General features: G+C 41.1%; 1 protein-coding gene across 1 annotated transcript in view; it reads right to left on the reverse strand.

The window, feature by feature from the left end:
• Window positions 1–8,320: 8,320 nt before the first annotated feature.
• Window positions 8,321–27,963, reverse strand: part of LOC126347063 (carbonyl reductase [NADPH] 1-like) — a 72,848-nt gene continuing 53,205 nt past the window's right edge. Inside the window, exons 2-6 of the mRNA XM_050002239.1 lie at window positions 24,084–24,212; window positions 19,484–19,615; window positions 19,020–19,258; window positions 9,315–9,520; window positions 8,321–8,913 (exon numbers count right to left, since the gene is read on the reverse strand). Coding sequence (XP_049858196.1) covers window positions 8,789–8,913; window positions 9,315–9,520; window positions 19,020–19,258; window positions 19,484–19,615; window positions 24,084–24,212 — 831 coding nt within the window. The 3' untranslated portion in view covers window positions 8,321–8,788. The remainder of the gene's footprint in view (window positions 8,914–9,314; window positions 9,521–19,019; window positions 19,259–19,483; window positions 19,616–24,083; window positions 24,213–27,963) is intronic.

Consider the following 27,963-nt stretch of genomic DNA (forward strand, 5'->3'; position numbering starts at 1 on the left):
ATGACAGCACTATTGCTTTGCCCACCATCCCTGCCATTTCCTCAATCAGCTTTATCATTGTGAGAGAAAAGCTAGCAGCCATGCCACCTCTGTGACTATAGGGTGCAACCACATCTACCAGTGCCATTAATCTGTTACCACGAGCCACAGATGTAGCCACTGCCACAGGACCAAAAGTCACAGCCACTGCACCACTCATGAATCTGGAGCTACTGTCTCCACCAAAATTGCCAGGCAACATCTCACATCAGAATGTTGCAGGACGATCATCCACAGTGTGAGATCCTGGCTGCAATGGCCAGCACACCTAACACTGAGGAATATGGTGTTCTAGCCAGAGACAAATGATTTAAAAGGGCATACCACAAGAGATGAAAACCTCTATGCTGTTACAACCATGCCTGAGTCACTGGTAGTGCCCCTGCCCTCAGAAACGGACAGAACATCTGGTAGATATCTGACTCCTGAAGAGAACAAACACTGCAAGATGACCACTGGTCACCATACTGAGACACTTTGGTTAGTCATGAGTGTGACTCTTGGATTTGTTTGTGGTTTATTTCTTGCAACCATTAGACTTGTTTGTGGTTTGTTTCTTGCAATATTCTCTGTGTATTTTGTAGTTGGTTTATATTAATAAAGTGTACCATGCAAGATAGAAGACATACCAGCCATAGTCAGAAGAATAATGGGACAGCTGTAGTAGAAAGTATAGATCAGGGGGGAATTGAATAAATGAAACCCCATGCATAAAAATCCTCTTTATCGAGTTGGTCAATAAACTGAGATGATACTGTTAACCAAGCAGCTCAGTCCTGCCTACTTTACACTTACAAGTTACTTTCACTGTGTCTATCTGCAAACAGGATTCCTGGGACACTTTCACTTTGTACTGTACAATTGTTTGATATTCTAGGGATATGTATCAAATGTCAGGAAAGTATTTATTCTGCAAAAGTATGCATTTAAGACTACTGTGTAAAGTTGGTAACCAAACACTTTGCACCAGACTCTTCAGGGACCTATGGATTCTTACTCTTGCATGCCAATACATATATTCTCTAATGGTATTTGTAGTGAATTTAATTTGAACTGTGAAATCCACAAACACAATACTAGAAGTAGAAATAACCTCCACATAACTGTAAGTTTCTGTCAGGGGTTCAGAACAAAGTTTTATATTCTGTTGCAAAAGTCTGGAAAAGGTTGCCAGTAAACATCATGTGGAAGATTGAAACCCAGAAGATGTTCAAAAATAAAGTAAAAGACTATCTTATCAGCCACTGTTTCCATAATTAATAAGAATATTTGGATCTAGGCATGTAAGGTTTATTAACTGATCAGTATATGGACAGCTGATAGTGTTCTGTGAAATCAATAAAGTTACGTAAATGCTATGTATGAAATAGTACCTAAAAACAGAAACTGAATAGTGTTAAAGAGAGAGCAGTGGCTTTAGTAGATGACATATATATATATATGGAAACATTCCACGTGGGAAAAATATATCTAAAATTTTGTGTGTATGTTTGTGTGTCTATCGACATGCCAGCGCTATATATATCTGCTTGTGTCTGTGGATGTGTGGATGGATATGTGTGTGTGTGTGTGCGAGTGCATACCTATTCTTTTTTCCCCCTAACGTAAGTCTTTCCACTCCCAGGATTGGAATGACTCCTTACCCTCTACCTTAAAACCCACACCCTTTCATCTTTCCCTCTCCTTCCCTCTTTCCTGACAAAGCAACCGCCGGTTGCGAAAGCTCGAATTTTGTGTGTATGTTTGTGTGTCTATCAACCTGCCAGCACTTTTGTTTGGTAAGTCACATCATCTTTGTATATATATAAAAGATGCTGGCAGGTCGATAGATACACAAACATACACACAAAATTCGAGCTTTCGCAACCGGTGGTTGCTTTGTCAGGAAAGAGGGAAGGAGAGGGAAAGATGAAAGGATGTGGGTCTTAAGGGAGAGGGTAAGGAGTCATTCGAATCCCGGGAGCGGAAAGACTTATCTTAGGGGGAAAAAAGAATAGGTATATACTCGCACACACACACACACACACACACACACACACACACACACACACACACACACACACACACACACACACACACACACACACACACATCCATCCATACATACATATACAGACACAAGCAGACACATTTGCCTGCGTGTGTAGTGCCAACAGTAAAATTCGGAGGCAGTGGTGTTATGTTGTGGTTGTGTATATGTGTGGATGTGGAGATATATATATGTGTGTGTGTGTGTGTGTGTGTGTGTGTGTGTGTGTGTGTGTGTGTGTGTGTGTGTGTGTGTGTGTGTGTGTGTGTGTGTGTAAGTATATACCTATCCTTTTTTCCCCCTAAGGTAAGTATTTCCGCTCCCGGGATTGGAATGACTCCTTACCCTCTCCCTTAAAACCCACATCCTTTCATCTTTCCTTCTCCTTCCCTCTTTCCTGATAAGTCTTGGAGATATATATATATATTCAAAACTTGTTGTTAGCTGATGTAGTAGAAGTGGAAGCATTGATTTAATCCATATGCTGGAAACATGTCACAATGTCACATTATATCAATTTCAGTTACATGTATTAATGAAAAAATTAGATGTATGAAGCAACTGGTCTCCATTCACAAACAAACAATGAGCGAGGGGTAACTTTGATTCTAAGGTTTTATGACAGATATACTATGTGAACAAAAGTATCCGGACACTCCCAAAAACATATGTTTTTCATATTAGGTACATTGTGTTGCCACCTACTGTCAGGTAGTCCATATCAGTGACATCAGTAGTCATGAGACATCGTGAGAGAGCAGAATGGGGCACTCTGCGTGGAACTCCTGGACTTCGAATGTGGTCAGGTGATTTTGTGTCTCTCATCTCATACATCTGTGTGTGAGATTTCCACTCTCCTAAACATCCCTATGTCCACTCTTTACAATGTGATAGTGAAGTGCAAATGTGAAGTGACATGTACAGCACAAAAGCATACAGGCCGACCTTGTCTATTGACTGACCGGGACTGCCAACAGTTGAAGAGGGCCATAATGTGTAATAGGCAGACATCTATCCAGACCATCAAATAGCGATTCCAAACTTCATCAGGATCCACTGCAAGTACTATGACATTTACACAGCAGGTGAGAAAACTTGGATTTCAGGCTTGAACAGCTGCTCATAAGCCACACATCACGTCGGTAAATGCCAAACGATGCCTCGTTTGGTGTAAGGAGTGTAAACATTGGATGGATGAACAGTGGAAAAATGTTGTGTGGAGTGACGAATCAAGGTACACAATGTGGCAATCCGATGGGAGGATGTGGGTTTGGAAAATGCCTGGTGAACATCATTTGCCTGCGTGTGTAGTGCCAACAGTAAAATTTGGAGGCAGTGGTGTTATGGTGTGGTTGTGTTTTTCATGGAGGGGGCTTGCACCTCTTGTTCTTTTGCATGACACTACCACAGCACAGGCCTACACTGATGTTTTAAGCAACTTGCTTCCCACTATTGAAGAGCAATTGGGGATGGCGATTGCATCTTTCAACATGATGGAGCACCTGTTCATAACGCACGTCCTGTGGCGGAGTGGTTACACAACAATAACATCCCTGTAATGGAGTGGCCTGCAAAGAGTCCTACCCGAATCCTTTATAACACCTTTGGGATGTTTTGGAATGCCGACTTCGTACCAGGTCTCACCAACCAACATCGATACCTCTACTCAGTGCAGCACTCTATGAAGAATGGGCTGCCATTCCCCAAGAAACCTTCCAGCACCTGATTGAACGTTTGCGTGCAAGAGTGGAAGCAGTCATCAAGGTTAAGGGTGGGTCAACACCAAATTGAATTCCAGCATTACCGATGGCGGGCACCATGAACTTTTAAGTCATTTTCAGCCAGGTGTTCGGATGCTTTTGATCATACAGTGTATCTCAGTTTAAATTTTGGAAGAAATATCCCACAGAATATGGAGAAAAGAGGAGCAGAAAATGTGTGTGTATTTTAAAATGAAAACTTTGGCGAAGAAATGTGAACCTTCTAATGAACAATAGAAAAGAAAGGTTTGAATTTTGTAAGACAGTAGCTCTCATCTGGTGACAGTGACAATGGATTGGCCTGATACAGAGGAAGATACTGAAAATATTTTGAAACAATATAAATAAAGAAGAATCCTATGATTTTTTTCTGAGTAGTGACAAGAAGGAAGACGGATTAAGTGATTGGTAGATAAGTAATGTTGAATAGCAAGAACTTAGTTACAAGTGTCTACTCTGTAGGAAATAAAATCATATTAAAAGTGGCTTACTTATATTTTATATAATTTTAAGGAGGAGTATCTATCTTGTTGATAAGAACACCAATAGGATCAATACGAGCAGTTATAGAAAGAGTGAGCATGGAGAAATCCAACTGTGATATAAACCTGATTTAAAACTGAAAGAGAAATGTAGGTGCTGAAAACTGAAGCTCGTTAACTTCAATACAATATTAAGAAAGTTGATACAACAATGCATTCAGCAACAAAGTAACTGAAATGCTCAATATGCAACTGATGTGTTCTAACCAAGAAATATGGAACAGGTGCAATGGTGGAAAGAGTTTATAAAATAGCTGTGAATTTGTATTGTAATGCTCAAGAGTTCTCATTTTTTAAGTGCAGAACAGATGGTACATCTATCTCTTCCATTAAGCTGCCTCTAAATGACTTTTTGGCTCACCCATATACCAGATTATTTCAGTTAGATGCATGTTACAATAATGTCAATGAGAACATTTGTCAGTTTTGTGAAGTATGTTTAGACATAACCAATAGGAGGAAATGTGCAACAGGACGGTGACCTAAAATATCCTTATGCACTAAGCAAGAGAAATAGTGTGGCATGGATGTATGGTGAAAGCGGGGTGGGAATGTGGTGCAGACAAGACATGGACAAAGCATAGTGGACTAGCACTACCAGGGTAGGTGAGATGGTCATGGTGTAAACTGTATCAAACTATCTCATCTTCATCTGACAAGGATTGTGAGCCAGTAGATCATCATCTAAATATTTAGCAATGAAGAAGACATCCATCATAGTCACAGATAGGTGAGAAATGTGGCACATTACACGTAATGAAATAACTGAACATTTGTTTCAATCTTTTTGAGAACTTTCACAGATTCTCTCAAAATTGTCACTATATTATGTTAGACAGACTGAAAGAATCAAGAGAAAAGCAACAAGCTGGGACCAAACAAGAGGAAATAAATCATCATGTATGTGCACTGAGGAACATGCCTAACTGTGTTGATAGTTTTGACCATTTAATACATAAAAGTAAAGGTAGCATTGTGTTTGTGATCTGCCTTTTTGAACAACAAATTATTGTTTAGCTCTGTGCTTTGGGTTTGCAGATGCAGATAGTTCTGGATGAAGTTTGCAACAAGTACATCATAGTTTACAACAATTAAATTAATTACTTGGTAAAACATTTGATGTTTCTTTCTGCACTGTGGCTTACAAGGTGCTCTCCTTTGCACAAATGTAATGAAACATTTTGTCAAGGGGACAATCTGCATTTGGTGCATTATCAAAATTCAGAGCTATTGGGATGCCATTATGTTTCAATACTTCCAAAGTAGTTGTTGTCACTCAAGCTGTTTGTGTGTTAAACAATGGTATCTGGATCTGTGACTGACCACCTGCTTATTACAATGTTGGTCCACCTTTAGAACGCAGTACAGCAGTGCTTCTTTGTAGCATGGATTTGGCATGGTAGGCTTCCAGAAGTATGTACCACTAGATATCTATGCACAAGTTTGCAGTTCCTGTAAATAATGAGCCAGTGGTTTATGGGCATAGAACTGGAGTTTGATAGCGTCCCAGATGTGTTCCATCAGGTGATTTTAGTAGCCAAGTTATCACCATGAGTTCAATACGATGCACTTCAAACCACTGCAGCCCAATTCTGGCCTTGTGATGTGGGCAGCTATGTGCTAGAAGATGCCACTACCATCAGGGAACACATGAAGCATGGTTTACAATAATGTTCACATAGTCCACAGGTGTTATGGTGCTTTCAATTACTATCACAGTATCCTTGGAAGCCCAAGTGATGTCCCCCATAGTACAATACTTCCTAATTGGCTTGTGTTTGTATCTGAATGCACGTTATGACAAACGTTTTACCTGGATGACAGCATATCCTGACCTGACCTGGTGTAACGAGAAACATGATTCAGCTGACCCGGCATGGTCTAGTCTCAACGATCCCGTGCCCACTTCAGTCTTAATTGATGATGCTGTTTTGTCAACATGAGAAATGTGAGGATAATCTGCTACAGACTCCCATGTTCAATGGTGTGCACTACATGGTGTGCTCTGAAGCTCTTGCACCAGCACTGACCCCTACTGTCAGATATGCCACAGATCACCAACCATCCTGATTTTCAGAGCGAACAAGCTTCCTGGCATCCACATTCTGAGATGAGGTATTGATATTCAACTGACTAGTGATTTCAGTATTATGAAAAGAAAAATTGCTACTCACCATATAGCAAAGAAGCAAAGATGCTGAGTCACAGATAGGCACAACAAAACACACACTCACACACACACACACACACACACACACACACACACACACACACACACACACACACACACACACACACACACACACACACACACACACACACACACACACACACTCACTCTAACTGCATGGCAGCCGAAGCCACACTAGAGATTTCACAACTTACTAGTGCTTTCACCTTTCTTCAACCACTTTCCACAGATTCTCACTGCAGTAGCACATGAGCAGCCAACCAACTCTGCCATTTCTGTAATGCTCATTACCAGGCACTGGCCCATCACAATCTGTCCTTTGTCAAGGTGACTTATGTTGGTTGATTTCCCCAGTTGCGGCCTTCATCATTGCTAGAATTGTTCCCCATTCATCTCTGCTCCTTTTATATACTTTCCTCACTAAATGTTGTACCCCTCAGAGCCTCAATATGGCATTCAATCTTGTGGTGCACAGCAGTCATGATATTTTGTATTATCTATGTATTACAGAATATCCATTTTTCATGCTTCCTATAAAGCTCTACCATTCCATTTCAGAATAGATATTGCATTAACTAATTTGCAACAATGTTGCAAAATGGATGTTTAGGTACTTCCATTTGAATCTAACACTAAAACAAAATGATTCTGATAAGAATTATTTTTATCATATAAATATATTTTATGCATTCAGCTAAGTCGGGAACTTAGCACCTCACTTAAGTGCCAGCTATTGTTATGTTCAGTTTAATTATTCACATATGTCAGATGGTATAGTAATGCAGCTGTATGGAAGAGTCACCTGTTCCAATAGTAATCACTTGGTGAGAGATGGATATTTTGGAGTATCCAGTTCCAGAAGTGGCTACTTGCCTTTTAAATAGTTATTTTGAACTTTATGTTGTACTGACATCACCCACACCCATAGATGTAGACTTGGAGAAAAGTCATATCGTTGTCAAGTTTGATTCGGCCTGGTTTTGTTTGTGAAGATTTTACTTTACCCAAAATTTTTTCAGCTCATGTTCATTGTTACTTACGTTATTATTCTTTTTATGTTCTTCTTCCTATTATTATTGCAATTAGCAACTGCAGGTCATTCGGACAATGCACACAATGAATCTGGGTGGACAGTAGGGAATGATCCTGATGAGGAAGAACATGAAACTTTTGGCAACAGTTCATAATTAATTGCAGTATCAACAATTCAGTTTAATGACTGGCCGATCTCATTTAGTTCTCCAGTGATATTCTCCCATGAACTGCATGTCACACTACAAAAGTTACAGTTGCACAACTTGATAATATACTTCAGAATTCTTTTCCATTATTTCACTGAACATAATAAACACTAAACAGCAGCTCACATTAGTAAAAACAGTAATGAGCAACTTCAGTGTCTTCATTTCTTATTATAAGGGCAATTTGAAAAAGGGTCACTTTCTCCCCACAACTGTGCCCCAAGTCTGTGCCATGCTACCAGACTGAAAGGATTTGTCTAGAGAAAATGCTATTCCTTCTTATACTTTATCAACTGTACAATAAAAGTGTAGTGAAATGCTGATTACAAATGTTTCTATATTATTGTCTAATGATGAGATAAGAGAGATGGCACCGGGATGAAACTTACTCTTTTCTGAACTGGAAAAGGTTGTAAATTATTGTAATAAAGTAACTATTCAAAAATTTCATGGTCTTACTATGAAATCACAACCTGAAAAGCAGCTGACAAATGTACCATTGAATGAAACACAAGATGTTGGGGCACAAATATATATTGAGTACAACTTTATTTAATAACCACAAATACAACAATTGCTGACCACTTGACACAAATATGTCATAAAAACATTCACAATTTTGTCTGTATCATTACAACATTCAGAATTTTGCTTATATCATTATATTTCACTCACTCATAAATGCAGTTTCTTTGTATATATAAAGATTATAAAATATATTCCCAGATGAAGCTATCACTAAGCAAAATTTAATAAGCCAACTACCAAAATTTTGCAGTGATGATGTGATATTTGTTTATTACTTTAGTGTCATCCATTAGAAAGAAAACTGGAGCAATATGTGTGTCCTTTAAATATCTAGACACTGTATTTTTCAGATAACAGCTGTGCAAACTTTTTGTTAGACACTAACATGTTTTGTTCTCTGAACATTTCTCTTTTCCAGTTGTCTTTTCAGTTCAGCTGTAATTATCTGAGAGCTGAAACTAATATGGAGCTGGCATTGGACCTTTGAACCAATTTACAACCTGCCTGTCACACCATATGTATTCACCACGTGGTGAAGATACACCTGGAGGCAATAGTGCCAAATATACAGGAGCATCAGCACCTGTAAAAATCAATATTCTCAGCACATAACTAAAACACCAGAAAATACCAACATATAAAAGTATCTAATAGAATTAATATAAGAAAGCAAAAGTAGTGAAAATATTAAGTCAGTTTCAGCTTCATTACAATAATGGAAAGATAACTGTTTGCCTGTCAATAACGACGAGTGAAGTCTAGACACATGCCCCAGATTATGAAATCGCACTACTTTTGAGCTAAAGTACTACCCTTTTTTCATTGTAACTTCAGTGTTGCCATGGTTTGTTTGTGTGTGTGTGTGTGTGTGTGTGTGTGTGTGTGTGTGTGTGTGTGTGTGTGTGTGTGTGTGTGTGTGTGTGGCTCTTTCATATCCCAGCGATCATCAATAAACGATAACAAGGATATTTAAATTAAACGTACCTTGTTCAACAGTGAGGGGACCTTTATGGTTTGACATATCTGTTGATACATAACCTGGATGGACAGCATTCACAATAATGTCAGGACGCTCATCTGCATCAAAAGCTTTTTGCTGCATGAAAGTGAGGGCAGTAACTCCAACTTTTGAAACACCGTAAGCTGAGTTTCGCCATCCATGCTTTTCATGCTCACCTTTCTTTGCTGCCCTAAATAATGATAAAGAGTTACAAAACCAAATTGCATTTATCTCTTAGCATTTTGTTTTTCTATTGTTGAAACACAAAATCACAGTTAAATTACAGTGAGTGTAGCAGTACTTAACATGACCCTTTGTGAAAATACAAATAAAAACATGAAGTAGTGGAGACAAATGGCTATTAAAATCTGTAACTGCAGTATATAACAGGAATTTATGATTAGTAAGAATTAAACTGAGCCTAATTAAACAATCTGTGAAAGCCTTGTCCAAATGGAGTAAGCTGAAGTATCTCTGAAGGAAATTTCCACAGCTATCAGAGGTGAAATTAAATAAGGTGTTTTTGTTGAACCTGGTTGCTTTACGGCAACTATGAATAAACGGTGACTCAGAGTGAGAGGGAAGCTTGGATCTCATTCAAGATGTCTTTACTAAGTTATTAAGCAACAAAAAGGGTCCATGTTATATTTCTCTTGTTGTCAACATGCTAGAAACTTTACAGAAGTTAGACTTTGATGAGTCACAGATCCAACATTTTATGAGTCTCCTTGATTCTTACCTTCGAATCTGGGATATAACAGTGAGCAAGAGTGAGCACTTTCATTAAGACTTCAAAGTGATGGAAAGACAGTATCATGGCCACTGAAACACCAATATTTTAGCTGCCTATTCTAGGAATGTACGCTCTCAGAATGTCAAGAGCAAACCCCACTGTCTTGCACAATGTCTTTCTTGTAGATATCTGTCATTGAAGCTGGTTGAGTATCGGAGTGAAACTTTCATAAATACTAAATGATTATGAGACAAAAAACACTGTTCTTATTAGGATCTTCCCTACTGCCTTTCAGTAAGTTCCCAGGCTGAAGAACAACACTCAATTGTTGGTAGCTTGAGGGTTTTCTAAGATACCTTCTTCATAGGTAGGCTACTCTTATTTCAACTGAATCTCAGTATGGCTTTTGCATTTCCAAAAATTCGTTTTGTGTGTTCATTCGACTTTTAATCATTCTGTATGCATTCTTCCAGATGTTTAATGGTTGTGACTCTTTCCAGTGACTGTTCAGCAATTATGTAAAAAAACAATAACAGGTCTTTCCATTGATTGATGATTAAAAATAAGTTTTGGTTGAAGATAAAAGAAGCAACCACATATACATGAATAGGAGCTGACGGGAAGTGCTGGTCAAACATGACTAGCAAGGAGGCAGTTAAAGACGATGCTAATGATGGTGGAGATGATGACCAAGATGTCAATGACAACAGAAACAACAACAATGATGGCTGTGGACTTCAGAGAGAGCCACAAGAGAACTCATGATCAAAGGTCTTTCCTGCTCAGTCCCTGAATAACCTTCTTTCCTGACAGATGAAGTGTCTACAGAACCATTGTTTCAGAGACATTTTGTTCATGTCTATAAATTTTACCACTTGATAAGCATTAAATTTTACTCAGTCTGTGATTTAAGTTGATTTGTGGATTTCAGTAATGATTTCTAAGGCAATTTTTGGTGTAATGGATGTGTATCGATCAAGTTAAAACTCTTCACTCTATCTTAATTTCAGTATTACCATAACTGGACTAATAGTTTCATTTTCTTTCTTTTGTGTGTCTCATCATGTTCATCCATTTCCACAGGTCCTACAACACTTCTTCATTTTTCATTCTCTTTCTGTATTCGTTATCCTTCTTGTTTTGTTATTTTGCTTTCTTCTTGCATTTTTTAACTTTATCAGTCCACCTACGTTTTTCTTCTTAAGATTTCACCCACACCCTCTGTACACAATTCTTCCATTTGCATAATTTCTCCCACACGGGATTTTCTCATTCACACTTTTCTTTGCTTAATGTGTGCACCATTTACATTTCTAAGGACATTCATCTCCTATAATTACTTTTTATTCCTCATTGTCTCCTCCTAAATAAAGCAGAAAAGAACTAAGTACTAGATCAACCTTCACTGCTCTCAGAAATAGGGCCTGAAAGATGTGAAAAAAGTGGCAGAATAATTGCAGCTGAGTTGGAATCAGTTATGAGAATGAAATTTGTGTTGGTAACAATGCAGATGTTAAAATGTGTTTACAATTAATAATGAATAAAAATAATGTATTTCTCAGTGCCATTTTCTTTTTTGGAGGCATTTCCTTATTTTATGAATATTTCAGCAGTTAAGAAAAATCATCTCTGGATCTAAAAAGTATCTACATTCAATAACACCAGCATCTTCAGTCAAAAATAAGATTTTTTATAAGACAGTTTAAGATACCTCTGACAAAATTATTTTGTTTTTCCATTAGGTCAAACTTATGAAAGCAACCTTCTTTTTGATACATCTACATGCATGCACATTATTACTCTCAGTATGAGTTTGTGCACATTACATATTCTTCAAAAAGTAGAATGTGTAATGTGCACTAACTCATACTGAGAGCAATAATGTAGATGTTTTTATAGAACAACATGCAGGCCTGTTAGTTTTATGAAACAATGGAAATTCCGCGTAGGAATATCAACAATATAGGAAATGACAGATTGCTGCTTAGCATAAGAAGACACATTAAGTTGCAGACAGGCACAATTAAACAACACTTACACAAAGCTTTTGGCCACAGTCTTCATCACAAAAGAGAAACACACACACACACACACACACACACACACACACACACACACACACACACACACACACACACACACACACACAAGACTGCCAACTCTGGCCAGAATGCAATGGTAGTTGGTAGTTGCATTCTGGACAGATTTGGCAGTCACATATATATATTTCTGTTATAACCTTTAATCACAATAATTGCGTGGATATTCACACTCTCTCTTAGAAACAATAGCTGATCACATGATTACAACTCAGTCTCTCATATTGGACTGCCGTGCCGTGACATGCGGCTGGCGCCGTTCATAGCTAGGTGGCGCTCCCGCGCTCAGCCGATTTGCGGAGCGCCTCTATCGTCGTTTGTGCGTACTGTCGTGGCAGCACTGTTAAATGTCGTGGCACTATCACAACACTTTTCCCCCCTTGAAAAAAAGAAACTCACTTCCTTGGAGACATGGACAGCGCAGAGACATCCATGGCTTCTTGTGAGACCCCGAGGAGATCCCGCGCAGAGACACGAGAGTATGGTCAAAAATGTCCAGGACGGAAGCTCGTGCGTGGAACGTGCCTCCTGGACGAGATGATGGGTGAAAACTCCGGAGCAGCATCCATAGGTGTCATTGACCTGGGAGTGTGCTCCAGCAAGATGGGTCCCAGAGAAGGCGGCGTCGCGACTGGGGCCGGTTCCGGCGTACTCTGAAGTGGCAGCGACGGCGGCTGCATCAACACGGACGGTAGATCGGCAGCAGCGACAGGACTGGTGTCTCGGGGTGGTGGAGGTGAAGGATGGGGCGGTGGCACCGGTGTGGCCACCACTCGTCGGCGCATCTGGTCGTAATGGCGAACAACCGTGCCGTCGCCCGTACGGATTTCACAAAGCCGGCAGCCGCGAAGAGCCTTGACCACCCCTGGAATCCATTTAGGGCGAGATCCATACCCTCGTGCCCACACGTCGGCGCCCACCGAGTATTTTACCGCACTAGGGGACACAGTACAAGGCCTGACAGGGTAAAGCAGGTGCAGTAGAGTGCGCGGTTGGCGGCCATGCAAGAGTTCAGCAGGGCTGCGATCACCCAGAGGTGTGAAGCGATAAGTACTCAGAAATTGCAGCAGGGCGTCATCTGTGAAAAAACCACTAAGGAATTTTTTCATCTGGCATTTGAAAGTGCGGACAAGGCGCTTGACCTCCCCATTTGATTGCGGATGGAAGGGAGGTGCGGTAACATGATGAATCCCTTGTCCAGTACAAAAATCACGGAACGTCTGCGAAGAGAACTGAGGGCCATTGTCCGTGACGATCATGGATGGAAGACCTTCTAGCGCAAAGATTTTGGACAAAGCCAGCGTCGTCGCCGCAGTGGTGGGCGACGGACATCTAACAACAAACGGAAACTTCGAGAAGGCGTCAATCAACAGTAGCCAATAAGTACCGAGGAAGGGGCCAGCAAAGTCGGCGTGCACCCGTTCCCATGGCTGAGCTGGATCAGGCCACGGAGAGGGCATTGTACGAGGTGCCGCCAGTTGTTGAGCACACTGGCCACATGCAGCAACCATATGGGCGATGTCCGAATCAATACCGGGCCAATAAACATGCCTGCGGGCCAGGGACTTAGTCCGAGAAATACCCCAATGGCCTCCGTGCAACAGTTTGAGAACATCTTTGCGAAGAGAGGCCGGCACCACGACCCGTGGAGTTGCGCCATCCGTGGCTAGAAGAACAACACCATCACGAACAGACAGACGAAGGCGCAAGGCATGGTAGTTGCGAAGGGGATACGATGCCCGGCCCTTGGTCCTGTCCAGCCAACCTCGTTGAACAAAACCGATCACCCGACGCAGGACCGGGTCCCGCGTGGTAGCCGACGTGACCTGCGAACCTGTAAGTGGAAAGCCCTCGACCGCACGACGTTCTTCCTCATCAATGTGGAAACAGAGGAGTTCATCACGATCGAAAACAGGGTCGGGGCCCATTGGCAATCGCGACACTGCATCAGCGTTGGTGTGATGGGCCGTGGGGCGATAGTGAATCTCATAACGAAAACGAGACAAGTATAAGGCCCAACATTGCAGGCGGTGAGCTGCCTTATCCGGTAGTGAAGCTGAGGGGCTGAACAGAGAGACCAGTGGTTTGTGGTTGGTGATGAGGTGAAACTTAGAACCATACAAAAAAACGCTGAACTTTTTTAGAGCATAAATGATAGCGAGCGCCTCCTTTTTGATTTGAGAGTAACGCCGTTGTGCCTCGTTGAGGGTCTTGGAAGCATAGGCGATGGGTCGTTCTGACCCATCCTCATACCGATGGGTGAGAACAGCCCCTAGGCCATACTGTGACGCGTCAGTCGCCAGAACCAAGTGCTGACCCGGACAGGATGTGGCAAGACAAGGAGCCGACTGCAAATGAGCCTTCAGGCGGACAAAAGCCTGCTCACACCCGTCGCACCCACAGAAGGGGACGTTTTTGCGTAACAGCTGATGCAGAGGATAAGCTACCGCCGCTGTGGATGGAATGAATTTGTGATAATTAGCAATCTTGCCTAGAAACGCCTGAAGTTCTTTGACCGTAGACGGCCGGGGTAGAGCGTTAATGGCCGCAACGTGCTGACGGAGAGGACGTATACCCTCACGGGACAAGTGGAAACCAAGATACTCAATGGAGGGTTGGAAGAACTGTGACTTGTCCAGATTGCACCTCAACCCAGCCGAATGCAAAACCCAAAACAGTGAACGTAAATTACGAAGGTGCTCCGCAGTGGAGGCTCCCGTGACAACAATGTCATCCAGATAGTTTATGCAGCCGGGAACGGAAGCCGTGAGATGTTCCAAAAACCGCTGAAAAAATGGCCGGTGCGCTAGCGACGCCAAATGGTAATCGCTGTTACTGATACAACCCACAAGGAGTGTTGATAACGAGAAATTCCTTGGAAGTAGCGTCCAACGGCAACTGATGGTACGCCTCCGATAAGTCAAGTTTGGAAAAGAACTGGCCCCCAGCGAGCTTGGTAAACAACTCCTCAGGACGGGGAAGAGGATAAGTGTCAATGAGGCTCTGAGCGTTGACAGTGGCTTTAAAGTCACCACACAATCGCAGACTCCCGTTTGGTTTAGAAACCACCACGATCGGCGATGCCCATTCGCTGGAGGTAACCGGAAGGAGAATCCCTGAAGCTGTTAACCTGTCTAGCTCAGCCTTGACAGGTGCACGCAACACCACCGGAATAGGGCGTGCCCGGAAAAACTTAGGGCGAGCCGTAGGTTTAAGTGTAATGTGGGCTGCAAAATCCTTGGCAAAACCCAGACCAGCAGAGAACACGGACGAAAATTCAGAACACAATCCATCCAGCTGTTGATAAGGAATGTCCTCAGATATGAGGTGCACATCATCATCAATGGAGAACCCGAACAACTGGAAAGCATCATAACCGAACAGGTTTTCAGTGCCCGCATGATCCACCACATAAAACGTGAGGGGCCGAACAACAGACTTGTAGGCAGTGGAAGCATCAAACTGGCCCATGATAGGAATTTTCTGTTGATTATAAGTCCTCAGATTTCGCGTAACTGGAGACAAAGGAGGGGAGCCCAACGCCAAATACGTGCGAGAATTAATGAGAGTTACTGCAGAGCCAGTGTCCACTTGCACGCGGATGTCTTTATTCAGAACACGAACAGTAACAAACAACTTATTTGTATGAGAAAGCACACAGTGAACATCCATGTCCGACGCCTCGTCCTCGTCGACCGGAACTTTATGGGACTGACAAAACAGAAGCAATGTGGCCTTTTTTCCTACATGAATTACACGTGGCCCAACGTTTTGGACACGCTGCCCTGTCGTGCTGTACGAAACAACAGGGTCAAGAAGGAAGCGCGGAACGAAACGGCTTCTGTGGTTGCTGGTTTCGCTGCGAACGTCGCGGCCCAACGCGACGTTGTTTATGCGAGTGAACCGCCGCCACATCTTCGTTCTCCTGTGCAACAGGCAAATTGTCCTTGTCGAGAGTTGACTGTACAGCGCCTACATCACACCACGCGTCTATTTGGGCGCCAGCAGCGTGAGACACTTCAAAGGATTCAGCGATGCTTAGAACTTCCGACAACGACGGGTTTGCCAGTTGTAGGGCACGTTGCCGAACTTCTTTATCAGGAGCAAGCCGTAGAATAGCATCCCTAACCATTGAATCAGCATAAGACTCGTGATGAGTGTCCGTGACAAACTGACATTTCCTACTCAGACCGTGTAGTTCCGCCGCCCAAGCCCGGTAAGATTGATGGGGCTGTTTACGACACCGGTAGAACGCCACGCGGGCGGCAACGACGTGGGTGTTTTTTCGATAATAGGCAGACAATAAGTCACACATTTCTTGGAAGGACAGGGAGGCGGGTTCCCGCAGAGGGGCTAACTGAGATAGCAGCTGATAGACTCGAGGGGAAATCCAAGATAGAAATAACGACTTACACATAGGAGCGTCGACAACGCTGAAAGCCAGGAAGTGTTGCCGCAAACGCTTCTCATAATTCTCCCAGTCTTCAGCGGCCTCGTCATAAGGAGGGAATGGAGGCGGAGAAGATGAAGACAGACGATGAGTAAGCGACGTCGACAACGCCTGAATCGCTGCCGTCAGCTGTGTTTGTTGTTCAATGAGCGCTTGCGTAAGCTGTTCCATGTCTGCCCCGTCACGAACACGCAAATCCACAACGCAGTGAAAATATCCCGACCTCGTCGCCAAAAAGTGTTATAACCTTTAATCACAGTAATTGCGTGAATATTCACACTCTCTCTTAGAAACAATAGCTGATCACATGATTACAACTCAGTCTCTCGTATTGGACTGCTGTGTCGTGACATGCGGCCGGCGCCGTTCGTAGCTAGGTGGCGCTCCCGCGCTCAGCCGATTTGCGGAGCGCCTCTATCGCCGTTTGTGCGTACTGTTGTGGCGGCACTGTTAAATGTCGTGGCACTATCACAACAATTTCTGTGTGTGTGAAGTGTGCTTGCTTGTGTGTATGAATGGTGTGTGCTTCTCTTTTGCTGATGAAGGCTGTGGCCATAAACAGTAAGTAGCAATCCATCTTTTCCTACATTATTAGTTTCATGAGTTAATCTTGGAATGGTACATTACAACAGTTATCTCTCTCCAACCTTCCGCAACTATTTCCTCCTTTCTTCACTAAAGAAGGTTGTTACTGACCTGTTCCCTTTCTGCAACCATTTCCTAATTTCTGCCTTGATGGGGCAACCTTTACTTCCAATAGTTAGGAGTATTTATTTATTTTTACATGTCCATGGCTTTATTGGGATTTGCAACTTTTGAATATCATGTAATGATCTGTAAGTCTCTAATTACCCTCACAAAGTTAAAATACTTTAGCTGTGATAAATTTGGGCCATAAATGGAGTATATCCATCCAAAAGATAATTGAAAAGAATTTTATTTATAGTCAACAATTTTAAATAACACCATTATCACAATTGTAAGTTTTAGCTAAATATGAACACCACAGACGTGTAGCAACAAAATAAACTAAGTTGAAATTACTTGGGAAGTATACTGTAATGTTATTCTGAATATATTTTGGTTTGACAACATGATCCTTCAAAGACAAAGAATCTCGTTAAACTTCTTTGTTTCCATAAGAGCTCTATACATGTGTATAAAACTTGCAACCTTTGTGGACCACACATAAATTTCCTTTTCTGCTGCAGAATCCATAATATAACTATGATTGTGAAGGGAGGAGTAAAACTAACAGCCAAGTGTACAGGTGTCCTGACCTGGCCTAAAACACACAGAAAGCTCCACAAATATTCAGGCAGACCTTGACAAGATTTTAATGTAGTGCAAATAGTGTCAACTTACTTTAAATGTTCAGTAATGGAAAGATTTGGAATTCAGAAAATGCAAAAACATAAGATAATTATTACATAATGAGTCACAGCTGGAATTACTCAACTACCGGAAATGTCTGGATGCAACAATTTGTAGGGATGTAAAGTGGAATAATTGTATAGGCTCTATCATATGGAAAGCAGGTGGTAGACTTCAGTTTATTGGTAGGATACTGGGAAAATGCAATGAGTGTACAATGAGGTTCTCTACAAAATGCTTGTGCTACCATCACAGAACATTGCTCAAACATGAAGGACCCATACCAAATAGGACTAACAGGGGTTTTTACGCTAGGAACGGCAGCACAAAATGACTACAGGTTTGATTGACCCATAGCAGAGTATCACTGAAGTGTAGAAAAGCTTACTAGGAGATTCTTCAAGACAGATGCCAAATGTCCCATTATAGCCTACTTATAAAGTTTCAAGAACCAATATTAAGTGAGAAATCTGTAAACATACCTCTCTTGTATGAACCATGAATAGAAGGCTCAGCTATTAAGACACACACAAAGCCATCTGAGCAATCATTCTTCCTGTGCTTCATATGTAAAGCAAATGTGAAGAAACCTTAACATGCGGTAAAATGAGAAGTACTCTCTGCCACACATCTCTCAATTGTAAACAGAATTTTTCTCAAATCAGTTGCTTGACACTGTCAATTTTCTAACAGAAATGGTTTCTGCTTTTTAAATGCCCATAATTGTTTCTAAAATTCTGTACAATCTAAAATAAGATAACCAAATGAGAAATTTAAATACACAAATGGTTTCTCTCTTGTAGACCATTTTTGTTCTACTCTCAAACAAGACTAACAATGATTCACAATTCACTCAATGAAAAACGAGGAATATATGAACATGAAAAAAGTTGCATTTCAGACATTAGAACAATTAATAGAGGTACAATCAATATAATTATCAAACATTTTAGCAGATTTCAAATAATGATATCCTTGTTTTTTATTTTAATACATGTTGCACACAAATTAAATGCAAACAGTTATTACTTACTCAACAAATTGCCTCATTAAGTCACAGAGTTCCTCTTCTGTCAAATCAGGATTTGAAAATTTCTTTCTGAGGCTGTCACCAGGAATTTTTGTCAGATGCCCTTCAGAGCTTGAGAGATTAACTACACGAGCATGAGGTCGAAGCAGAGGAAACAATGCTTTACATGTTGCCAAAACTCCAAAAAAGTTCACTCTTATGGTGTTTTCTGCTTGTTCTCCAAATGATACTGTTGATTCAACCTTTGAAACAAATAATTACAAGAGACATTTACTGTAAAATATTTCTGCAAGTTAGGTACGAAATCATGCTTAGTTTTTAAAGTTAAAATTTTTTTTAAAGCTAAAATTTTCTCAGTCTAGCTAACCACACTGCACTCAATTTATAACATTTTGATAATAAGCTCTTACACTACATTGTATTCCTTGTGATATCTTAATGCAGAAATTTCACAATGGCATTCTTACCGGATAAGCAATTGCAGCATTGTTTACCAGAATGTCAAGTCCTTCATAATTTTCCTTTAAAAAGTCACTAAACTTGTCAATACTATTTTGATCATCAATATCAAGCTGATGGAACTTCACTTTCAAGCCATCCTATGGGGCAAGAAGAAAGTTATAAATATTTTTGTTGGATTTATAAAGCCCTACAAATAACAAAATATCAAATCATTACATCTAAAATAGATAAATGAAAGGACTAAATGTCTCACAAATGTTTTCTATCATTTGGTTCAATATGGCGGCCATTTAAGTATAAGGTACACTCACAGAAAGCAGTTATTTAGGCTGGAGTAGCACAGGTAGTTACATAGGACTATAAAGAAGAGAGTGCCTGTCCCACACTGTTCTACAAATACTGTTCCTTTGGACTAAGCAAGGTGGGCAGTGGTAGGACAATGGTTGGTATTTGTAATGGCTCAAATCTCCGCCCTGATGTATGTTTTTCATGTTTCCCTATGTCACTTAAGATGGGACAATTCCTTTGAAAACGGTACAATTTCTTTCTTTCCCTGATTTGAGCTTATGCTCGATCTCTAAGGATTTCATGATTGACAGTCTGTTAAACCATAGTCTTCCATTTCTTTGTTCCTTCAGCAATCAGCACAGAACCAATAACTAAACACAAATGTCATCCTGTACAAATGTATAGTTTCACAAGGCCACACACCAATAAAACTCTCTTGAGCCTCCATCTGCGTCAGGGGGTTTAAAACCCATGAGCTTTCAGCCAAATGCTTCTTGGCCATTGTCAGGTGGTGACTGTCATGTGGTTGCTGCTGCTGCTGCTGTTATTATATAACCGCACTACTGCCTGTGATGTTCCTTTTCCTGTGACGCATAGGTAATGTCTGAGTTGCAAGACTCCTGTCCTCACTTCAGATCTTCCGATGACCAGGTCCAAAGCTGTGGTTGACTGCAGACTACTGTTAACTATTGAGAGTGTTTTCAGAAATTTTTATCTCAACTGCTTCTTTCATAACACCATCCCAGAAACCATTTGTCCATTTAATAACAGATGTTTTGTCAAATGCAATTTGATGTCTGTTTTCCAGAGTGTTCTGCTACCATTGTTTTCTCTGGATACTGTAAGGTGGAAACACCTTTCTGTCCACATGCATAAGGTATTTTGTGCATTTCCGGTATACTGAGGCCTACATCACCTTTCACCAGTGTTATACACTGATTAGCCGAAACATTATGACCACCTGCTTAATAGCTTGTTTGTCCATCTCTGGAGTGAAATACATAACTGATTCTGCATATCAGGGAGCCGACAGTTTGCTGGTAGGTTTGTGGAAGTATGTGGCATTAGATATCTATGTAGAGGTCATTTAATGTGCATAAAAAAACAGGCCGCTGATTAGCGTCCAAGGTGACGGCACCCAATAGTGATCCAGGTGGGTTCCATAGGATTTACATCATGTGAATCTGGTTGCTGAGACATCAACCTGGGTACACTATAATGCTCCTCAAACCACTGTAGCATGGTTCTGGTTCTGAGACATGAACAATTATATTGCTAAAGGATGACATTGCTATTGTGGAAGACATCAAGTATGAAGAGATGCAGATGGTTCACAGTTGTCAATGTGTTTTCCATGACTACCACAGGTCCATTGCAAGTGCAGGAGAATGTCTCCCATAGCATAATACTGCTATCACCTGCCTGCATCTGTAAGGCACTGCACAATTCAAGCAGCTGTTTGCCTCAATGACAGCATTTGTGGAGACAACCATCGATCTAGTGTAGCAAAAATGTGATTCACCCAAAGAGCTGAAACACTTTCATTGATCAACAGTTGAGTCCTGATGGTCTCGTGCCCACTGCAGTCATTACCGATGATATTATTAACATGTGAACATAGGGGAGGTCTGCTGTGGAGATCCATGTTCAACAATTTACAATAAATGGTGCACTCTGAAACACTTATGCATGCTTCAGCATTGTGCTCTTTCTGCAGAGTTGCTACAGATCACCTACTTTATAGACCAGACAAGCCTCTGAACCCTGCGTTGTGTGAAGAATTGTAGACGTCCAACCATTTAGCACCTAGTGGTAACTTCATTGTCCTTCTACCTCTTTCTGTACATGCTCACAGCAGTAGCACATGAACATTTCACCAGCTTCAGCATTTTCAAGACACTCTGCATTAATAACCTGCCCTATGTCAAAGTTGCTTATCTCAATGGATTTCCCCATTTGCTGCCCATATCTTTGCTAGGGTGCTCTACCATCTGTGTCTTCTCCACTAACATACATTTGTTAGCACATTACGTGCCTGCAACACCCCCAGGCAGCATCCAGCATCATGGTGGACAGTAGTCATATTGTTTTTGCTCATCAGTATGTCATTGAAGCTTTGCTGGATGGCTGTTACAGTTGAATCGGTTATATGCCCCTTTGGGAGCCAGTTCATCTTTGCTGTTACTGAGCCATAGAGAGGAAAATAAAAGCTGCTGCTTCTCCTCCTCTGAGGCCTCCTGCTTACTAGTCTTCAATGAAATGGCTTGCAAAACTTGTTGGTTGTAAAAGAATTTTCTTTGATCAATTTCTGTAAATGGCTCATTTCTTTCAGCTGGTTTTCATCATCTGAAACAGGACAGAATGTTTCTGTGTTGGGAGGTGGCAGCCAGTAGCTTGCAGATGACCACCCCCTCAATAACAGCTGAGGAGATTTCGAGCGAAAGCTCATGGGTTTTTAACTTCTTGATTGGATGAAAGCTCGAGAGAATTTTATCAACAAGCATTATCAGTTTTCCCCAACAATTTTAACTGTTTCCAAGCATAATATGAGAACTTTTCCTACAGACGTATGTTTCATTTGGCCCAAAAGTTCCCTAATATTCATAACAACATTGGAAATGAAGGGCAGCAGATGCATAATTGTTAATACTGTCTGTTCTTTTTTATAGTGTGGTGTCAAAAAGCTGTTTATCCAATGAGGAAAATGCATTTTAACTGGAATAAACTACACAGCCTGACAAAAAAAAAACACACAAGGTTGTATGTCATTGTAACTTTGTGCATACACACACCGTCGGTAGTGACGGGAACAACCAAATGAAACTATTGATTCACTCAGTTGTTGAAAAACAATTGATTCATTTGATTGTAGTCTTCCATATTAATTCACTCATTCATTCGTTTGAGTGAAACCAGTTTGTAGGAGCAACCAAATGAAAACAGTCAACACCAGTCTGGCACATTCAGTCATGACTGGAAACATTCAATCAGTTTGCCATTTATACATCATTATTGTTCACTGCACACTGTTACCACTTTTGTTGCTGTTATTACCAATCCAGTAATTGCTTTTTATTGAATGCCAATAAGAAGAAGGTGTTTTCTTAATAGTGAACTACCTGTCTGGATCAGAATATTGAAGGGCTCAGTGGCACAGGAATGGAAGAAATTATATGACTGAAAAGAATGGATCCTCGAGATGAATTCAGTGTCCATTACAGTAACTACAACAATGATTCATATTATGAACATCCTGATACTGCATATATTAATGAAATTAACAGAAAATTAATGAATGATGATATATATTTCTTTGGGGTGAGGGGGGGGGGGGGGGGGGGGGGGGGGGGAAGAAGAGCAGCAGCTTCTGACAAGCAACAGTATATTCTTGAAAAGCAAGTCATTAAGTCACCAATAAATTAAAAACAAGTAATTGTTCATTTATTTAAACAAATTTATAATTTAAAATCAACCAAAAATCCTTATTTAAGTAAATATGGCCACGGCTGGATAGTGATCGAGGAAATCCTGACAGAAAAACCATATACCATGGACATCCTGCAGCCTCTGTGTTAACATTCATGTGATGCTCACTATAGTGGTGCCATTTTTCAAAATGACAATGGTCGCCACACATGGAAAGTGTCTCCATAAACTGCCTGTGTGACAATGAGGTACTACTGTGGCTAGAAAGATCACCAGATCTGTGCCCAATACAATATGTGTGGGACCAGCCTGGACGTCAACTCCATCCCAGTGCCAGAATCCAAGATATCAACATCCAGTTGTCACTCAGCTTGCTCATTAGAGGATAAAGTTGCTTCACAACACCCTTCTCAAGTGATCCAGCGCATGCACCCAGGGAAAGAGGGTGCAACATCAGTCTGATAAATGGGTTTCATGAAGTTCTTTGTAAATTTGACTTAATTTTGTAGTCACTGAAATAACATCACACATTCTCTCAACCCATGAAGTTTCATTTTGCTCCCTCCTCCCCTTCTGGGTGCTTCACTTTTCCCTCTCCAGGAGAGTGTATTTAGAATAAGTTCAGTTCACATCTGAATGTCCCTCATATTATGTTTTTGTCACTGAACTTCATTTACTTCTCATTCCTTACATTAACTGAAAGATAAAATAGAAGTAAATGGTAAATTCTAGATGACAAAATATAAAGTACATTTTCTAATTTATATCCTCATTCATATTGAATACACAATTCACTAACTTTCATATTTATTCTACACATCCAAAATAGAGCATTATAATACATACTTGTCTCCAACAAACAAAAATCATTGCCAAGACTTGGTCACAAACCTTTTTTAACTCATCTACAGCTGCTTCACCACGTTTAACATCTCTGGCAGTCAGATACACAGTCCCATCAAATTTTTCACACAGTGATCGGACGATGGCCAGACCAATCCCTTTGTTTCCTCCAGTGACCTACCAGGAGTAAAAAGATAAATGTGACAAGTGTATTTTACGTATAAAAAACCACCACTCACAAAAGTAGCATAACCACACATTTTACGACAATAATATATTTATTTCAGAGTAATATAGTCCAAGCAGTGTAAAAATCTTAAAATATGCCATACATCTCCTCTTTGCCAAAAACAGAGCCTATGTGGCCAAACCCCAGAATTCACTGCTATTGTAATATATAAAGCCTCAGTGGAAATGCAGGAAACTAAACTGCCTCAATGTAAAACCAATCAACACATGGATACAAAGTTCTAAAGAAACAGAGATTACTGCATAACATGTGTAAATCAAAGTGTAGGGCTATAAGTACAGATATGCCAAGTGAAATGTGGGGGGGCTGTCAAATTTTGGTCATATGCAAAGACTGATAACAGTACGAAAGTTAATGTCCAGTCCCTAGGGAATGGGACAGGAACTGCAATTGAGGGTAACAAAGCAAATGCTGAAATGCTTAGCTCTGTTTTCAGATGTTCCTTTACAAAGGAAATCCAAGAAAATTACCACAATTTAACCTTCATATAACTGAAAAGATGAATGAAATAAATATTAGAGTCAGTGGTGTTGAGGAACAGCTGAAATCATTGTAACTAAACAAAGCTCCAAGGCCTGATGGAATCCCTGTCAGATTCTGTACTGCAGCTGAGTTACCCCTCTTCTAATTATAATCTATCACAGATCATTCTAACAAGAAGTCGTGCTCAGTTCTTGGAAAAAAGAGCAGGACACATCCATCTGAAAGAAGTGTAGTACAAGTGATCCACAAAACTACCGTCCAATATCCTTGACATTGATTTGTTGTAGAATCTTAGAACATATTCTGAGCTCAAATATAATGCAGTATCTTGAACAGAATGGCCTCCTCAACACCAACCAGCACGGATTCTGGAATCATCAATCATGTGAAACCCAGCTCGCAGTTTTCTGACATGACATACTTAAAGCTTTGCATCCAGCCAATCAGACTGATGCAGTATTCATTGATTTCCGAAAAGCATTTGACTCAGTACCACATTTAATGCTTATTGTCAAAAGTACAATCATTTGGGGGTATCAAGTGAAATTTGTGAATGGACTGAGGACTTTTTGGCAGGGGGTGCACAGTATATTATCTTGGATGGAGAGTCATTGCCAGATTTAGAAGTAACTTAAGGTGTGCCCCAGGGAAGTGTGTTGGAACCAAATGATATTGCAGACAATATTAATAGCAGATTTGGACTTTGTGCAGATGATGCGGTTGTCTATGATGAACTGTTATCTGAAAGATGCTGCATAAATATTCAGTCAGATCTTGATAAAATTTCAAAGTTGTGAAACTTGCTTTAAATGTTCAGAAATGTAAAATTTTGCACTTCATGGAATGAAAAAACCTAGTATCCTATGACTATAATATCAATGAGTCACTGCTGGAATCAGCCAACTCATACAAATATCCAGGTGTAACACTTTGTAGGAATATGAAATCAAATGACCACATTGGTTCAGTTGGGGCAAAGCAGGTGGTAGACTTAAGTTTATTGGTAGAATACTGAGGAAGTGTAATCAATCTACAAAGGAGAATGCTTACAAATCACTCGTGTGAGTGATTCTAGAATACTGCTGAAGTCTGTGTAACCCACACCTGACAGGATTAATAGGAGGTACTGATAATCAAATGAAATGAATCTTAACACTATACTGTCTGGCAACACCACAGTGGTGGCATGGGTGAAATGGCAGTCAATGGCTGGCAAAACCATAGTGGTGTAATGTGCATAGAATTGCTCAGTGGCCAGCGACACCACAGTGTAGTCGTATGCTTAGTAAGTTCTTGTGCCCTTTCATCATGGTAGGCAAAAGAGACGATACGGTTATTTATGAAGAATGTGCGGATGTCTTGTCTGATGTTCCGAATAACTTGGCCAATTGGGAAGAAGACATCGGATATCAAAAAAATGAAAGTGAAGCAGAATCATCAGAAGATACTGAAATACATTCAAGAAGAATTCAGTGAATGCTACAGTTGCCAACTGATTCAGATGAAGAAGACAATGCACAGTAGCCAGACTTTGATTTACCAAGGACCAATAATAAATTTGAAGGATCCTCCGGGTTCAAACATATTTCCGAAAGATACACACAGCATCGAGGATATCGTAGAATTATATATTGGGAATGATCTATTTGAATATGTTAGCAATGAAACCAACAAGTACTACAGTCAAAATTGCAATAAAAGGAAACTGGATTTAAAAACTTACAATTTTGTTGATGTTGCGAGACCCAAACTTAGAAAATGGTTTAGGCTTGCTATCCTTATGGGAATTGTCAAAAAAGTAAGGATCAATGATTATTGGTGAATGAATCCATTAATAGACACATTGATATTTCGCAGAATGGTGTCCCGCAACCAATTCAGACAAATATTATCATTTTTACAACAACAACAATAATAAACTGGATAATGCCAACCAGCTTTTCAAAGTGCAATTCATAATTGATTATTTTTCCAAAAAGTTTAAAGAAACTTTAAGTCAAAACATCTCAGTTGATGAAAGAATGATACCGTGGCATGGATGGTAAAATTTTAAAGTTTACAATCCGTCGAAAATTATGAAATATGGCATACTCATTTGGATGGTGTGCGATTCAAGTATGGGATACATTTCCTCATTCAAGATATATTCTGGCACTGGACAGCCTTTAGCAAAAACAGTGATGGAACTACTGGCACCTTCTTATGGAAAGTGGCATCATCTCTACATTGATAATTACACTCCTGGAAATGGAAAAAAGAACACATTGACACCGGTGTGTCAGACCCACCATACTTGCTCCAGACACTGCGAGAGGGCTGTACAAGCAATGATCACACACACGGCACAGCGGACACACCAGGAATAGCGGTGTTGGCCGTCGAATGGCGCTAGCTGCGCAGCATTTGTGCACCGCCGCCGTCAGTGTCAGCCAGTTTGCCGTGGCATACAGAGCTCCATCGCAGTCTTTAACACTGGTAGCATGCCGCGACAGCGTGGACGTGAACCGTATGTGCAGTTGACAGACTTTGAGCAAGGGCGTATAGTGGGCATGCGGGAGGCCGGGTGGACATACCTCCGAATTGCTCAACACATGGGGCGTGAGATCTCCACAGTACATCGATGTTGTCGCCAGTAGTTGGCGGAAGGTGCACATGCCCGTCGACGTGGGACCGGACCGCAGCGATGCACGGATGCACGCCAAGACCGTAGGATCCTACGCAGTGCCGTAGGGGACCGCACCGCCACTTCCCAGCAAATTAGGGACACTGTTGCTTCTGGGGTATCGGCAAGGACCATTCGCAACCGTCTCCATGAAGCTGGGCTACGGTCCCGCACACCGTTAGGTCGTCTTCCGCTCATGCCACAATATCGTGCAGCCCGCCTCCAGTGGTGTCGCGACAGGCGTGAATGGAGGGACGAATGGAGACGTGTCATCTTCAGTGATGAGAGTCGCTTCTGCCTTGGTGCCAATGATGGTCGTATGCGTGTTTGGCGCCGTGCAGGTGAGCGCCACAATCAGGACTGCATACGACCGAGGCACACAGGGCCAACACCCGGCATCATGGTGTGGGGGGCGATCTCCTACACTAGCCGTACACCTCTGGTGATCGTCGAGGGGACACTGAATAGTGCACGGTACATCCAAACCGTCATCGAACCCATCGTTCTACCATTCCTAGACCGGCAAGGGAACT

This window comes from Schistocerca gregaria, chromosome 1 (genome assembly GCF_023897955.1).
Source record: "Schistocerca gregaria isolate iqSchGreg1 chromosome 1, iqSchGreg1.2, whole genome shotgun sequence".
Classification (NCBI taxonomy): Eukaryota; Metazoa; Arthropoda; class Insecta; order Orthoptera; family Acrididae; genus Schistocerca; species Schistocerca gregaria.